Raw genomic sequence first — 16,494 nt, forward strand, 5'->3', positions numbered from 1 at the left:
TAACTAATACACAGTCAGATCTAAACACGTAATTACCCCTCTCAGTGCAAAACATTACAGCATCGCTAGTCTCACCTTTACACTGACAACTAAATCTGGCCTATTTACTCCATATATTTAAACCAAAACTGGCGAAAGCCAACAGTTCTGACCATCAATTTCAGAGTTGAAAGATTATTATTTATCCATATAAATAATTTTGACTTTATTTATGTGGAATAAGCTCTAAGTTTCTGAATCCTAGAGTCTATAGCTACCAGTGGTAACTTACTACACCAGTCTGACTGCAAGAGAACACTGTGATGGGAAGTTGTTCACTACCCCTTACAAGTAAGGAGGTCTGACTGGAATTCCAACAATTACCCCAGGCCTTGATGCACAGTGTTACCAATAAATTTGCAACCTGTTGTTGAGGACCACATTTTTACAAAAAGTTTAACATCGAAGATATTTTATCCAAAACAAATGTTGTTATTCATTCTACTTTAATTACTTGCAGCTGCAACACGAAAATCCTGCATTGTTTTTCTTTTAACAAGCTCAGTGTACTTATGTGTGGAATGATCTGTTTGCATGGCACGCAGACAAAAGCTCTCCTTGGTATCGCAGTATGTTTGAGAATAATAAAGCAATACTTACGTTCTTTATCCTTTTCAACGAGCGATGAAGGTGGGGCGATTGCCGCTCCTCCCATAGCTGAAATACAAAATGAAGTTATCCAACGGCTTTTCCCTGAACAACAACTTGGCAAGTGCAAAATGAAAAGAAGTTAAAGCCGGCAGTCGCAACAACAAACACCCAAATGAGATTCTGGAGAAACATACCCGGTCAGGCAGCATCTACAGAGGGGAAGAAACAGTCATCGTTTCAGGCCAACCCTTCATCAGGACTAGAAAGGAGGTGGGCAGATGCCAGAATAAGAAGGTGGGGGGGGGGGGGGAGGAGAAGGTGTAAGTGGGAGGTAGCCCAGAGGTTAGAGAAATTGATGCTCATGCCATTAGGCTGGAGGCTATCTAGATGGCTCCTCCAACCTAGGAGTTGTCTCATTATGGTAATAGAGGAGGCCCATGGAGAGGCATGACAGAATGGGAAGATGACAAATTGAAATGGGTAGTTACCAGGAGATCCTGCCTCTTGCAGCAGAGACAGCAAAGGTGCTCAATAAACCAAACTGACTCGGGTCTCACTGGTGCAGGGGATGCCACACTCGGAGGGGACAAGGGAGTCACAGAGAGAGTAATCCCTATAGAAAGCTGATAATAGGAGCAGGAAAGAAGTGGTTCGAGGCAGGATCCCATTGGAGATGGCGGAAGTTACAGAGAATGATGTGCTGGATATGGAGGCTCGTGGGCTGACAGGTAAGGACCCATCCCATTAAGATGGCGGGAGGATGCGGTGACATGGAGGAGATGCGAGTGAAGGCAGAAAGCACCCACTTCTTTTTCGCCTTTCCTTCTCCTTCTCTTCGTCATCTTCATCCGATTCTGGGTCTGGTCTTCTAGCAAAGCCACTAGGCTGTTCATGGCGCTCCTTCCTCCGCCTGCGAGTTTCAACACAGGCACCGTACAATGAGAATTTCTCTCCAAAACAGCAAAACTGTTTTGCTAGCTTGGTAAAATTACTGTCAATCAATGGCAGATACAAGAAATTCTGCAGAAGCTGGAAACCTGAAGCAACACACACAAAATACTGGAGGAACTCAGCAAGTCAGGCAACATCTATGGACAGGAATAAACAATCGACGTTTTAGCTGGACCTTTCATCAGGACTGTTGAGCCCTGGTGAAAATTTTCCTCTGTAGATGAGAACCCAAACTCCCCAATAATTGAAGTCCTCCAACCTAGGTAATATCCTGGCAAATCTCCTCTGCACCCTCCCCAATGCAATCACAGGCTTCCTCACAAACAGCAATCTCTGCAGAAAGTGGAGAGTGGGGGGAGGAGGAGATGTGCTTTGTGGCAGGCTCCCATTGAAGATGGCGGAAGTTACAGAGAATGATATGCTGTATACAGGGGCTCATGGGGTGACACATAAGAACGGGGAACCCTATCCCTGTTAGGCAGCAGGAGGATGGGATGACAGCAGATGTACAGTGGAGTAGCAACCAGAACTGCAGAACACAATACTCCAAATAAAATCTAACCAATGTTTTGTAAAGTTGCCACAAAACATCCCAACTATTAAATCCTGTGCCTTAAGCTTTAAAGGCAAGCATGCCATACGTCTTCTTCACCACCCTATCCACCTTGTTTCTACTTACTGGAGCTGTATGACGTAACCATTAGATCTAATCAAACATGAAAATAAAATCTGCAATGAACTGATCTAAAGATACCTGCTACCTGCTCTATACACTATTAGTGCATTGGCGCTTGGCCAAGTGGTTAAGGCGTTTGTCTAGTTATCTGAAGGTCGCTAGTTCGAGCTTTGGCTAAGGTTTCCGTGTGTGTCCTTGAGCAAGGCACTTAACCACACATGGCTCTGCGACGACACCGGTGCCAAGCTGCATGGGTCCTAATGCCCTTCCCTTGGACAATATTGGTGGTGTGGAGAGGGGAGACTTGCAGCTTGGGCAACTGCCGGTCTTCCATAAAAAAAACCTTGCCCAGGCTTGCGCCCTGGAAACTCTCCAAGGTGCAAATCCATGGTCTATTGAGACTAATGGAGGCCTACACACACTATTAGTTCATAATACCTGTACCAGAGTTTGAATTATGTGCTGCTACTTTGCACTCATGCATTATTCCAGATCTATTTCTCTGTAAAGTATTTCCCCACTCCTCTGCCACCATGAGGGAACTTGTATCAACACTCTCACCTTCCAAAGAATTCTGTGAACTTTGAAGGTTGGTAGTGTTATGGATAGTGTAGAAGGTTGTTGTAGGTTATAACAGGACATTGATGGGATGCAGAGCTGGTCTAAGAAATGGCTGATGGAGTTCATTCAGAAGAGTGCAAAGAGATAAACTTTGGAAAGTAGAACTAGAAGGCAAAGAACAAGGTTAATGGCAGGATTCTTAGCAGCGTGGAGGAACTGAAGGGTTTTGAGGTCCTCAAAGTTGTCTTGCAATTGATAAGGTGGTTAAGAAGGTATGTGGAGTGTTGGCCTTCATAAGTTGGGGGATTGAATTCAAGAGCCACGACAAGGTAGTGTTGCAGCTTTGTAAAACTTTGGTTAGACTACAATTGGAGAATTGTGTTTGGTTCTAGTCACTGAACAGAAGGAAACAGGAAAGATGTGGAAGCTTTAATAAGAGTGCAGAGGAGATTTAGCAGGGTGCTGCATGGAACAGAAAGCAAGTCGCATGAGGTGAGGTTGAGTGAGCTAAGGTTTTGCTCTTTGGAGCAAAGGACATTACGAAGTGAACTGATGAAATAGTTTATAAGATGATAAGAGGCATAGAGAGGACAGCCAGCGCCTTTTCCCCAGGGCAGAAATTATTAATATGACAGAGCATAATATTAAGGTGACTGGTGGAAAGTATTGTGTGGGGGGTGGGAATGTCAGAGATAGCTCTTTTTTTAAACCAGAGTGCTGGGTATGTGGAATGCTGTGCCAAGGGTGGTAGTGGAGACAGATACATTTGGGAAATTTCAGAAACTTTTACGTAAGCATGAGAATGAAAGAAAAACAGAGAGCTATGTAGGAGGGAATTTCAGATTGATCTTTGAATAAGTTAACAGACAGGCACAATATTCTGGGTTGAAGGGCCTGTAGTGCTCTATGTTCTATGAACTGTTATTGGGGCTGTCCACAGGAAGTGACACACAACAAGTGCCATGCTAATGAAGTGAGATGTACAAGCTGCATTTAAACTTCTGAGTGGGACCACAGGAGAATTAAGAACATTTTTTGTTAGGATCAGAATTTCATTAACAAGATTTTGTGGAAATCCTAAACCTATACCTGATGACCGTGGCGCTAATACCACAGATGCACCGTGGACGAGCCTCATCACAGTCGGATTTTGGAAGAGAAATTGTTTTCAAATTACTTACTTCTCTCTTTCTTCAATTTCTTTCTGCCGTTCCAGCTCGCGTTGTCGCTGCCTGTCTTCGCGCTGACGCTTTACAACTTTCTCATAGTCATTTGGGTACATGGGATCATACTCGTCAGCCAGTGGAATCAGTACCTCTCCTGTCGAGAATCCACTCGGTACTGGGTCCTTGGAAGGAGCAACAGAATTTGAGGTTCTAATTAAATGTAACTCCTACATGACCTGAATAAAGCCCTCACTGGCAGATCTGCTCTCAATGAATAAAACAACTGTTATATTGTTCTATTGGTCACCAGTTCCTGCGTGAAGAAATGTCTTTATTTTCTGTCTGCACAAGCTTTAGCAACGGAGAAGGGAAAATTGGGTAAAAGAGGATTGGCATTTGAGCAGCACACACAAAATGGTGGAGGAACTCAGCAAGGCAGGCAGCATCTATGGAGGACAATAATCATTCGACGTTTCGGGCCAAGCCCCTTTATCAGGACTGGAAAGGAAGGGGGCAGAAGCCAGAAAAAGGTGGGGGGAGGGGTGGAGTACAAGATGGAAGGTGATGCGTGAAGCCAGCTGAGGGCAGGCAGGTGGGTGGGAGAGGGGTGATGATGTGAGAAACTGGGAGGTGAAAGGTGAGGTAATGGGCTGGGGAGGAGTCTGAAAGGACAGTGGACTATGGAAAAATGGGAATGAGGTGGGGGATCAGAGGAAGCTGATGGGCAAGTCGTGGACGGAGGAGGGAAAGAGAAGGGTAAGAGGACCACCAGAGTGAGGGAAAGCAAAAGGGCGTGCTGGAAAACTGAGGAGAGTTAAGCTAGAGAAATCGCTGCTCATACCACCAGGTTGGAGACTTCCCAAATAGAATATGAGGCGTTGTGCCCCAACATGTGTTTGGCCTCCATGTGGTAGCAGAGGTGACCATGGATAAACTCGTCAGTGTGGGATGGGGAAGTGGAAGTGAAATAGACAGATACTACTCTTAAGGCAGACAATGCAGTCCATCAAACTGAGTTGTGTTTCACTGATGTAGAAGAGGCTGCCCTGAGACCACCAAATACAATAACAGACTCAGACTGACAGACTCGCAAGTGAAGGAATTAAAATACTCAGATGACACGAGTATTTATCTGTTTGAATCAAAGTGGAATCATACCACATGAACATTACCCCACATGGAACACTGTTCATTTAAAAAAAAATTATGGCCACAATGTAATTACTGTATCTCATTTTTTTGACAAAATACAATATTTTACCTTCATAAACTAGGCTGTAAAAAATTGATCATTTATAACACGATTTAAGATCATGTTGGGTCTTTTTCTTCATCGCCACTATCCTGCACCGATTCCCTTAAAATCCAAAAAGCTATCGATTTCAGCCTTGACCATACTCAGTGATGGATCCTCCACAGCCTCTTGGATAGAGAATTCCAAAGATCACTATCCCATGTGGAGAAATCTTTTCACTTTCGTCCTGATTTGGTCAACCCCTTGTTTTATGACGAGCTTCCATCCAGGGAAGCATTTCAGCACAGTGCAGGCCTTTTGGTCCCTCTTATAGCCTATTCCAAGATCAATCTCACATTTCCTTCTCATGTAGCCTTCCATTTTATTCTCTTAGCCACGTGCCCATCTAAGAATCTCTTAAATACCCTGAAGTATCTGCTTCCACCAGGCAGTGCATTCCACGCACCCACTACTCTCTTGTGTAAAAAAAAACCTACCTCTGACAACCTCCCCCCTATACTTTTCTACAGTCACGTTAAAATGATGGCTCCTCATATTAGCCACATACACTCTGCAAAAAAAGTCTCTGGCTATCCACTCTTATCAATGTCTCTTACCATCCTGTACACCTCTATCAAGTCACCTCTCATCCTCCTTTGCTCAAAACAGAAAAGGTCTAGCTCATTCAACCCGTCCTCATAAGACATGCTTTCCAATCCAGGCAGCATCCTGGTAAATCTCCTCTGCTCCCTCTGTAACATCTCCACATCCTTCCGAAAATGAGGTTCCCAGAACTGCATTCCTATGGTTACTCTTTTCAATTCTAAGAATTCTGTACATTTTAAATGGGATCACCTTTCATTCTTTACACCTTTAAAGGAGTTAGGACTAACTCAGAATCAGATTTAAAATCACCGGCAAATGCTATGGAATTTGTCAGCAGTACATTGTAATACATAACAAAAAAAACTATAAGTCACTATAAGATATATATAACTAAATAGGTAGTGCAAAAAGAGAGCAAAAAAAGAAAAAGGAAAGTGAGGTAGTGTACATGGGCTCATTGTCATTCACAAATCTGATGGCAAAGGGGAAGAAGCTGTTCCTAAAGCATTGAATGTGTGTCTTCAGTCTCCTGTACCTCTTTTCTAATGGTAGCAATAAGATGAGGGCATGTCTTGAGGGATGAGGGTACTTAATGATGGATACCTTTTTGAGGCATTACATTATAAAGATGTCCTCAATGCTGGGAAGGAAAATGCCCTTGAACAGGAACAAGAACAGGAACTTCCTGTTCCTTCCCCAATCCTGGAACTCCCTCTGTAACAGCAATGTTGATACCCACATCTCAAGGACTGCAGTGGTTCCAGAAGGCAGCTCACCAATACCTTCTCAAAGGCAATGAATGATGTACAATAAACACTGGCAGAGCCTGTGGAGTCCATATCCCTTCACTGTGGACATTTCTGGCACTTTCCCCTTCTTTGGATAGGGAGAACTTTACACAATAATCCAATTAGAGTCTAAACAGGGATACAAGTAATACCAGTAGGACATATTTACTGTTATGCTCAGACCCTTCTGCAACTAAAAACAACCTAGACACTGAGTTTTTTACTGTAGCAGCACATCAGTTTTCAGTGACGTGCAAACAGCCAATTGGGTTCCTTCAAGAATCAGATTCAGATTTAGTTGCACGCACATTGAAATAGACAGTAAAATGCATTGTTTGCATTAACAACCACTACACCTTAAGATGAGCTGGGGGCAGACTGTAAGTATCACCACACATTCTGGGGCCAACCTATCAAGTCCACGATGCTCAGCAGCACAACGCAGAACATAACGAGCGACAAAACAACAACAGCAAAAGAAGCCCTGTTTCATCCCACCCAAGCACATACAGAGTCCTCTAACCCCAGGGCAGGCAGTCTTCAGCCTTGTGGATTCATATATCGGACCTTCGACTTCCTCAGCGGACTCACAGAGATTCACAGACCCAGGACTTCCAATCAACCTTTGAGCTTTGATGTTGAATTCCAATGACCTTTGGGCTTTGATCTGTATTTCTGATCAAGATTTGGACTTTGATCTTCAGTATCAACCCAGAACTTGCCAACGTTGATGAATGAAGCACCACAGAACACCCGGCAATATAATCTCACATTTTCCAACATTACGTCCATCTGCTGTGCCTTCGTAAATTCGCAAATCCCCTTGAATGCCACTTAGCTTTGCATCATTAACATTCATGGACATATTCCATCAGTCCCCTCATCCATACATTAAAGATTGAGAACACATTTGTAATCACTCTGCCAGCATTAACGAATCACACCAGCGACATTAACATTATCTGGCCACCTACACACCTCCAGGACCCTGTGCCTTCTAGAGCAACACACACAAAATCCTGAAGGAACTCAACAGGAGAGGCAGCATCTATGGAGAGGAATAAACATTTCAGGCCTAAAATGTCAACTGTTTATTCCTTTCCATGGCATCCTGATCTGAATTCCTCCAGCATTTTGTATGCGTGTTGCTCTGGATTTTCAGTATCTACAGAATCTCTTGTGTCTGTGATCTCCAGCAATTATTCTCGCAATCTTATAACATCTACTTGTGCACCCTGGATGCAATCCAGCTTACTTCATTGACAAATTTTGACAAAGGATTTTGAACTGAAACATTTACTGTTTCTTTCAACAGATGCGGCCTGACCTGTGGAGTGTTTCCAGGATTTTCTCTTTGTTTTCAGATTTCCAGTATTTGCATCTTTTTTGATTTTCACCAATAAAATTTAAACACTTAGATATGAACTGAGTTGGGTTTTGTTCAAAGTTCACAGAGTAGATATAAGGGTCCTGGGTTAATGAACCAACAGTATTCAGTATTCACCAACCAATGACAATAAAACGCAACTGGTTATGGTGGTTCCTGGGCTGATAGTGCAAGGATTTCAAACCTACAGTGCTGTAGCACATTCCTGAATTCCCTCCCCAGTCATCCTCCTTGCCTCAGCTAGAAGAAAAATATTACAAAATAATTAAAATTTATAATTTCTTACCTTTAAACCAGGTGCTATATGAGGCGGTGTATCAACAATCTGTCGGTCTTCCCCTGCAGTGCCTCGCTTCAGGTCTATCACAGGAGCTAAAACGGTACTCTGCTTTGATCGCTGTGTCTACAAACACAGAAAGTGTCTCCAAGTCACAGTGGTATCAATATGAAAATGTCTCATTGTAAAGACAGTACAATGCAAAGCAATTAAAATAAAACTGTACAACACAGAACACTGTACACTAATAGCTTAGAAGAATCAGATTCATGATCACTGATGTTGGCTCTCTGTTTATTTTCTGATCCTTAGGTTCTTCCGGGAGTCAGGAATAATGAGCAATCTTAATTCTAATGATTGTTTATTTCGGAGAACAAACAAACGTACTAATACTAAGCAAACTAAGTAAAGAGCTGGGTGGTAGTAGGCCTCCGTTAGTCTCGATAGACCATGGACTTGCACCTTGGAAAGTTTCCAGGGTGCAAGCCTGGGCAGGGTTTTTTTTTATGGAAGACCTGCAGTTGTCCGAGCTGCTAGTCTCCCCTCTCCACACCACCAATGTTGTCCAAGGGAAGGGCATTAGGACCCATACAGCTTGGCACCGGTGTCGTCGCAGAGCAACGTGTGGTTAAGTGCCTTGCTCAAGGACACACGCGCAAGTCTCAGCCAAGGCTCGAACTAGCGACCTTCAGATCACTAGATGAATGCCTTAACCACTTGGCCACACGCCAACACAAGATAGTTGGTAAGAGGTAAATGAACGGCAAATAGTGCAAAGATAAAAAGATAACGCCTCTGAAAAATCCACTTTTATAGATAAGGAAAATTCCTTAGATATAAATAAATTAGTTAACAGGCTACATAATTAAAACAATAACATCACATCACATGCAAATATGCTAATACTTAGCCAATGAAAAATGAGAAAAGTGATAAACTGTTAGTTTAACTGCTATACCACTTTCTACCAGTATGTGGAGACAAACCACCATATTCTGTGAAAAATACAAGTTCGAAGTACAGATCTTATAAGTAGTATTAAAAAAAAACACTAGTTTCCAACACTGACTTCTATAATAACTTTGTTGTTTTGCAACAGTGGTACACTGCAAAAACATGAAATTCTATAAGTTACAGAAACAAATAAATAGTGTGATAAGAAAGAAAAAATGAGGTAGTGTTTCATGGATCGTTTCAAAATCCGATGCGATGGGGAGAAGCTACAGCACCAATGGCCTAAGACCGGTTGTGCCACTGTCTGTAAGGAGTTGTACAGTCTTTCTTTGACTGGGTGCTCCAGTTTTCTCCCACAAGCCAAAGACGTACCACACGTGCTAGTAGGTTAATTGGGCATATCGGCACAATTCGGTGGCCTGTCACCGTGCTGTATCTCTATATAAAATATAAATCAGCTGTTTCTAAATCATCAAGTGTGGGTAAAACATCAGAGAAAAGCCATCTGTGACAAACATGGAGAATTTACTGTGACTGCAGAGAAGTAACGGTTATCTGCACAGGCTACGCAAAGAAACAGAAATCGCAATTGGATGGGAAATAAAGACAGTTCATTTAACATTTCCCACTTTTACCCAGGATATTGAGCCATCAGGTCATTCAAAGCTTATGGGCCTATCACTCAACACGCTCAATCTCAACTCTACTTTAACCAAATAATGCAAGTGCTAGCTGGGGGGGAAAAAACTGGCGAGTTTTTGCAAGCGACAGCAAAGATGAAGATGGAAATGGTTCTTTACTCAGGTAGGCAAAAGTATCAGAAACCTGAGGAAATACCACTGGGTATCATTCAACCACAGGTCAGTCAACATAAAAGGTGTCAATCAGAACTTTGACAGTAGGCTAAAATTATTTGAAAGAAAATGAGGAATTAAAAAGGTGTTACCTTTGCTTGTGTAAGTGTTGCTTTCTTCACCTGAAGCTGAGATTGAAGAAGTTTGAAGTTTTTGGACCAGCCTTCAGTTTTGGAGTCACTGGTTTCCACACCCAGGTCATCATAGAGAGACATTGTGCTTTCTCCTCAGAGCTGGAATGGATAGAAAGGTACATCAGCTTAATTTAATCCGTAAGGAAACAATCACCAATGCTTCAAGAATCTTCCATTGCTCCCCAGTGGGCTCAAGCATGCTGGAGGTGAAATTGGTGGTTCAGGTGGTGCTGTTACTCACAGCTCCTAGGACACAAGACTAATCATGACCCCAGGTGTGTGCAGCTTGCCCATTCTCCCCGTGCCCAGATTTCCATTGAATGCTTTGGTTTCCTCCCACGCCCCAAAGACGTGATGGATGGTAGAATAATTATAGTATCACAGAGCACCACAGCACAGAAACAGGTCCATCAGTTCATCTAGTCCACTCCGACTTGATCTTCTTTCTAGTCCCATCTCCTTGTACCTGGACCACATCCCTCCATACCCTTCCCATCCACACATCTATCAAACTTCTCTTAAAAGCTGCAATCAAACCCGCAACCACCACATCCACCAGTGTCTTGCTTCCCCACTCGCACCATCCTCTGAGTGAAGAAGTTCACCCTCAGACTCCCCTTAAATATTTTACCTTTCACCCTTAACCTATGATTAATAGTTCTAGTCTCACCCAAACCCAGTGGAAAACAGCTCCCCACCCTATCTGTACTCTATTAAAACTGTCTTCATTCTCCTACATTTCAGAGAATAAAAGTCCTAACCTATTCAACTCTCCCTATAATGCAGGTCCTCAAGTCCTGGCAACATCCTTGTAAATTTTCCCAAACTCTTTCAAGCTTGTTGGTATCTTTCCTGCGGATAGGTGACCAGAACTGAACACGCAAATTCACCCTCACTAATGTCTAATACAACTTCAACGTAACATCCCAACTCCTGTATTCAATGCACTGATTTATGAAGGCCAATGTATGAAAAGCTCTCTTTACAACCCTATCTATCTGTGATGCCACTTTCAAGGAATTATTGATCTGTACTCCCAAATCCTTTGGATCTACTGCAAACCCCAGAGCCCTACCATTCTCTGTTGTTATTGCTGAGTGCCGTTGAGTCATCACAACTCATGGCGACCCTATGGACAGTGTAGTTGTCCATAGGGTTTTTTTCGCAAGATACAAAAGCAGATTGATAGGCCTTTCTTCTGCTGTTGTCCAGGTTGGGACGCAGCCGGATTCTAACTCAGGCCAACCACCCTGAAGTCCAGTGCTGATGCCACTACACCACTGGCTGGCCCAACCATTCTCTATAGGGTCTAAAAAATATATCAAACGGGAAATTAGTGAGCGTGAGGAAGAAAGACAAGTTACAGGGCCAAAGGAAAACACAGAAATTCAGGTTGCTGGGAATCTTCTCTAGCCGTCCCAGGTAAAAAGTGTTCAAGAAGAAACAGAACCGGCGAGAGACGTACAAAGAATGAGGACAATGACAAGCTGGAGCGACATGGAAGCATAGCAGTTAGCATAACCCTATTACAGCACCAGTGACTTCCGCCGCTGCCGGTAAGGAGCTAGTATGTTCTGTCTGTAACCTCGTGGGATTCCTCTGGGTGCTCTGGTTTGCTTCCACATCCCAAAGATGTACGAGTTATTAAGTTAATTGGTCATATGGGTACAATTGGGCAGTGTGAGCGCAATAGGGCAGAAGGGCCCATTTCTGAGTTGTTTCTGTCAATGAAGTATAAAACTAAAACATGTCTTTGGTCGGATTCAGGTGAAAATTATAGAGGAGTGCAGTAGAACATGCAAAGGACTGAAAGGTATAAATGGAATAGGGAGTGAGAGGATTTTTTTTTAAAAATTACATAATATTGGGACTACAACTTCTCACACAGCAGACAGCCAGGTACCTGGGTTCAGTCCCGAACTCTAGTGTTGTCTGGGTGCAGACAACATTCTCTGACTACGTGAGTTCCTCCAAATGGTTGCTTCCTTCCCAAATATCAAAGAACTGTTGGCTGGTAGGTTAATTGGAAACTGCAATTTACATAGTGTGCATGGGTGTGGGGTTACATAGAATAGATAAAAGGGATGCAGTGGATGTTGTATATTTGGACTTTCAAAAGGCCTTTGACAAGGTGCCACACATGAGGCCGCTTACCAAGTTAAGAGCCCTTCGTATTACAGGCTTGTTACTGGCATCGTTAGAGCAGAGCATTGGCTCATTGGTAGGAGGCAGCAAGAGGGAATAAAAGGATCCTTTTCTGGTGGCTGCCAGTGACTAGTGGTGTTCTGCAGGGATTGGTGTTGGGACAGCTTCTTTTTATGCTGTATATCAATGATTTAGATGATGGAATAGATGGCTTTGATGCCAAGTTTGCAGATGATACGAAGATTGATGGAGGGGCAGGTAATGGTGAGGAAACAGGTAGGATGCAGAAGGACTTAGATTAAGAGAATGAGCAAGGAGGTTGCAAATGAAATAACATGGTCATGCACTTTGGTATAAGAAATAAATGTGCAGACTATTTTCTAAATGGGGAGAAAACCCAAAAATCTGGGATGCAAATAGACTTGGGAGTTCCTGTGCAGAACAACCTAAAGGTTAACTTGCAGGTAGTTGGAGGTGAGGAAGGCAAGAGCAATGTTAGCATTCACTTCAAGAGGCCTGGAACACAACAGCAGGGGAGTGATGCTGAGGCTTTATAAGGCATTGGTGAGGCCTCACCTTGAGTAATGTGAACAGTTCTGGGCTTCTCATCCAAGAAAGGATGTGCTGGCATTGGAGACGGCTTAGAGAAGGTTCACAAGGATGATTCCGGGAATGAAAGGGTTATCATCTGAGGAATGTTTGATAGCCCTGGGTCTGTATTCACCGGAATTTAGAAGGATGGGGGGGGGGGGGGGGGGAGAAGAATCTCATTGAAACCTTTCAATTGTTGAAAGGCCTAGACAGAGTAGATGTGGAAAGGATGTCTCCCATGGTGGGGGAGTCCAGGACAAGAGGGCACAGCTTCAGGATAGAGGAGTATCCATTTAAAACAGAGGTGCAGAGAAATCTCTTTAGCCAAAGGGTGGTGAATTTGTTACCACTGGCAGCTGTGGAAGCCAGGCCATTGGGTGTATTTAAGGCAAAGCTCGATTGGTTCTTGATTGGCCACTGTATCAAAGGTTACAGGAAGAAGGTCAAAGCGTGGGGCTGAGGAGGGGATTAAAAAAAGGATCAGCCATGATTCAATGGCACAGCAGACTCAATCGATCAAATTGCCTAATTCTACTTCTATGTCCCATGGTCTTAATTGGGCATTGATAGAGAACAGGTCTAGAACAATAGAAGTTCAGGGATAGCTCAGACAGTTGGCATATTCTCAACATCCTAAGCGGCTTTCCTCTATGTCCTGAGGAAACATTGGTCACAATATTCATGCTATTACAGTGCCAGTGGAAGATCAGGCTTCAATTCCTCCACTGCCTGCAAGTCATTTGTATGTTCTCCCTGTAACCACGTGGGTTTCCTCTGAATGATCCCATTTCTTCCCACGTTCCAAAGATGTACGGGTTCGTATGTAATATGGATGCAACTTGTTGGTGCAGACTTGTATAGAGTCATAGAGCACTACAGCACAGAAACAGGCCCTTTGGCTCATCTAGTCTATGCCAACATGCTGTTTAATATTGGCTTGTTGAGCCAGAAGAGTCTATTACCATGCTATATCTCAAAATAAAATAAAATACCAAGGGCTGAAGACCCAGTCAAAAATTACAGCCCTTAATCCAGGTTAAGAATTAAGTATCACTAAGCTTTAAATGAAAATAGGAACAGATTTCTCTCTTAATTACAAATGAAGCAGCTCTGATTTTAAGAATGGCTTGATAAAACAACAGCATTGCCGATGCTGGAATCTGGAACAAAACACAATGTGCTGAAGGAGACGAGGTTACCAATGCTGGAAACTTGGAACATCATACCAAAGCACCCAAGGAACTCAGCGGGTCAGGTAGAATCAAGACAGAATGGACAGTCAGCATTTCGGGTCGAGACCCTTCATCTGGACTTAACATTGCTTATATCTAGTCATACATTTTAAGATTATAAATCAAAAACATTTACTCTAAGTGGAAGAATGCAACTGGATTAATGATTTGCTCAAAGCAGCAAAACTAACAGTCTACAAATCAAGAAGCTGAGCTTAAACCCAAAGAAATCAGAGCAACACTACAACATAACACCAGAACAAGTGCATCAAAACAGCAAATCAGCTTGGAACAACACAAGCCTGAAGAGAGCAACTCTGAACATTGAGCTAGAACAAGCAAAATGAATACAAATCCACCAGGAGCATGAAGACTGACAAGGCTACTGGCTACCTGCACTGAGTGCATGAGGAAATCTGGACCAACAGCACAGTCTAGTTTTGTCAAACTATTCCAAAGTTCAAAGTAAATGTTATTATCAAAGTACAAACAGTTGCAAGGAAAAGTTTGTGAACCCTTTGCAATTACCTGGTTTTCTGCATTAGTTACTCATAAAATGTGGTCTGATCTTCATCTAAGTCACAATAATAGACAAACACAATCTGCCTAAACTAACAGTATACAAACAATTGTACTTGTTCTTGTCAATAACGAGTAAACCATTTAAACAATCAGAGTCTTGGTTCAAAAAGTATGTGAACCTCTTGGTTATCCACTTTGGTTGCAAGAACAGGAAAACAGATTATTATCTGAATGGTGGCCAATTAGGAAAAGGGGAGGTGCAACGAGACCTGGGTGTCATTGTACACCAGTCATTGAAGGTGGACATGCAGGTACAGCAGGCGGTGAAAAAGGCAAATGGTATGTTGGCATTCATAGCAAAAGGATTTGAGTACAGGAGCAGGGAGGTTCTACTGCAGTTGTACAAGGCCTTGGTGAGACCGCACCTAGAGTATTGTGTGCAGTTTTGGCCCCCTAATCTGAGGAAAGACATTCTTGCCATAGAGGTAGTACAAAGAAGGTTCACCAGATTGATTCCTGGGATGGCAGGACTTTCATATGAAGAAAGACTGGATCGATTAGGCTTATACTCACTGGAATTTAGAAGATTGAGGGGGGATCTTATTGAAACGTATAAAATTCTAAAGGGATTGGACAGGCTAGACACAGGAAGATTGTTTCCGATGTTGGGGAAGTCCAGAACGAGGGGTCACAGTTTAAGGATAAAGGGGAAGCCTTTTAGGAACGAGATGAGGAAAAACTTCTTCACACAGAGAGTGGTGAATCTGTGGAATTCACTGCCACAGGAAACAGTTGAGGCTGGTTCATTGGCTATATTTAAGAGGAAGTTAGATATGGCCCTTGTGTCTAAAGGGATCGGGGGGTATGGAGAGAAAGCAGGTACAGGGTTTTGAGTTGGATGATCAGCCATGATCATACTGAATGGTGGTGCAGGCTCGAAGAGCCGATTGGCCTACTCCTGCACCTATCTTCTATGTTTCTAGGGTAATGTCTTCTACAAAAGTGTTCCAATCAATGAGATGAGATTGGAGGTGTGGGTTGTAGAGGTGCCCTGCTCTATAAAAAAACACACAAACTCAGGTTACTGACAGATCCTGTCCTTTTCAAGAAAAATCAGTTTATGTGAGCCATGCCTTGATCAAACCAACTTTCAGAGGTCCTTAGAAAAAGAACTGTTGAGATGCACGAAGCTGGAAAAGGCTACAAAAGCATTTCTAAAGACCAGAGTGCTCATCAGTCCACAACAAAAGAAACTGTCTGCAAATGGAGAAAATTCGGTACTGTTGCTGCTCTCCCTAGGAGTGGGTGTCCTGTAGAGATCACACCACGAGCACAACACGCAAAGCTGAAAGAGATGAAAAAGAACCCAAGGGTAACAGCAAAAGACCTGCAGAAATCTCTAGAACTTTCTAAAGTCTCTGTTCATGTGTCCACTATAAGAAAAGCACTGAACAAGAATGGTGCTCATGGAAGGACACCACGGAGGAAACCATCGCTCTCCAAAAAAACATTGCTGCACATCTCAAGTTTACAAAAGACCACAACGTTTCTGGGACAATGCTCAGTGGATAGATGAGACAAAAGTTGAACCTATTAGCTGAAACGCACACTGCTGCGTTTGGAGGGAAAAGGGCACTGCACACTAACACCAAAACCTCATCCCAACTGTGAAGCATGGTGGAAGGAGCATCATGGTTTGGGGCTGCTTTGCTGCCTCAGGGCCTGGGCACCTTGTGAATGTTGAGGGAACAATGAATTCAAATTTGTATCAAGACATTTTACAGGA

General features: G+C 43.1%; 1 protein-coding gene across 1 annotated transcript in view; it reads right to left on the reverse strand.

The window, feature by feature from the left end:
* rbm17 (RNA binding motif protein 17) overlaps positions 1-16,494 on the reverse strand; it is a 66,465-nt gene that overhangs the window by 43,103 nt on the left and 6,868 nt on the right. Inside the window, exons 2-6 of the mRNA XM_073066539.1 lie at positions 10,177-10,317; positions 8,286-8,402; positions 4,000-4,166; positions 1,437-1,540; positions 640-696 (exon numbers count right to left, since the gene is read on the reverse strand). Coding sequence (XP_072922640.1) covers positions 640-696; positions 1,437-1,540; positions 4,000-4,166; positions 8,286-8,402; positions 10,177-10,299 — 568 coding nt within the window. The 5' untranslated portion in view covers positions 10,300-10,317. The remainder of the gene's footprint in view (positions 1-639; positions 697-1,436; positions 1,541-3,999; positions 4,167-8,285; positions 8,403-10,176; positions 10,318-16,494) is intronic.

Source organism: Hemitrygon akajei, chromosome 14 (genome assembly GCF_048418815.1).
Source record: "Hemitrygon akajei chromosome 14, sHemAka1.3, whole genome shotgun sequence".
Lineage (NCBI taxonomy): Eukaryota > Metazoa > Chordata > Chondrichthyes > Myliobatiformes > Dasyatidae > Hemitrygon > Hemitrygon akajei.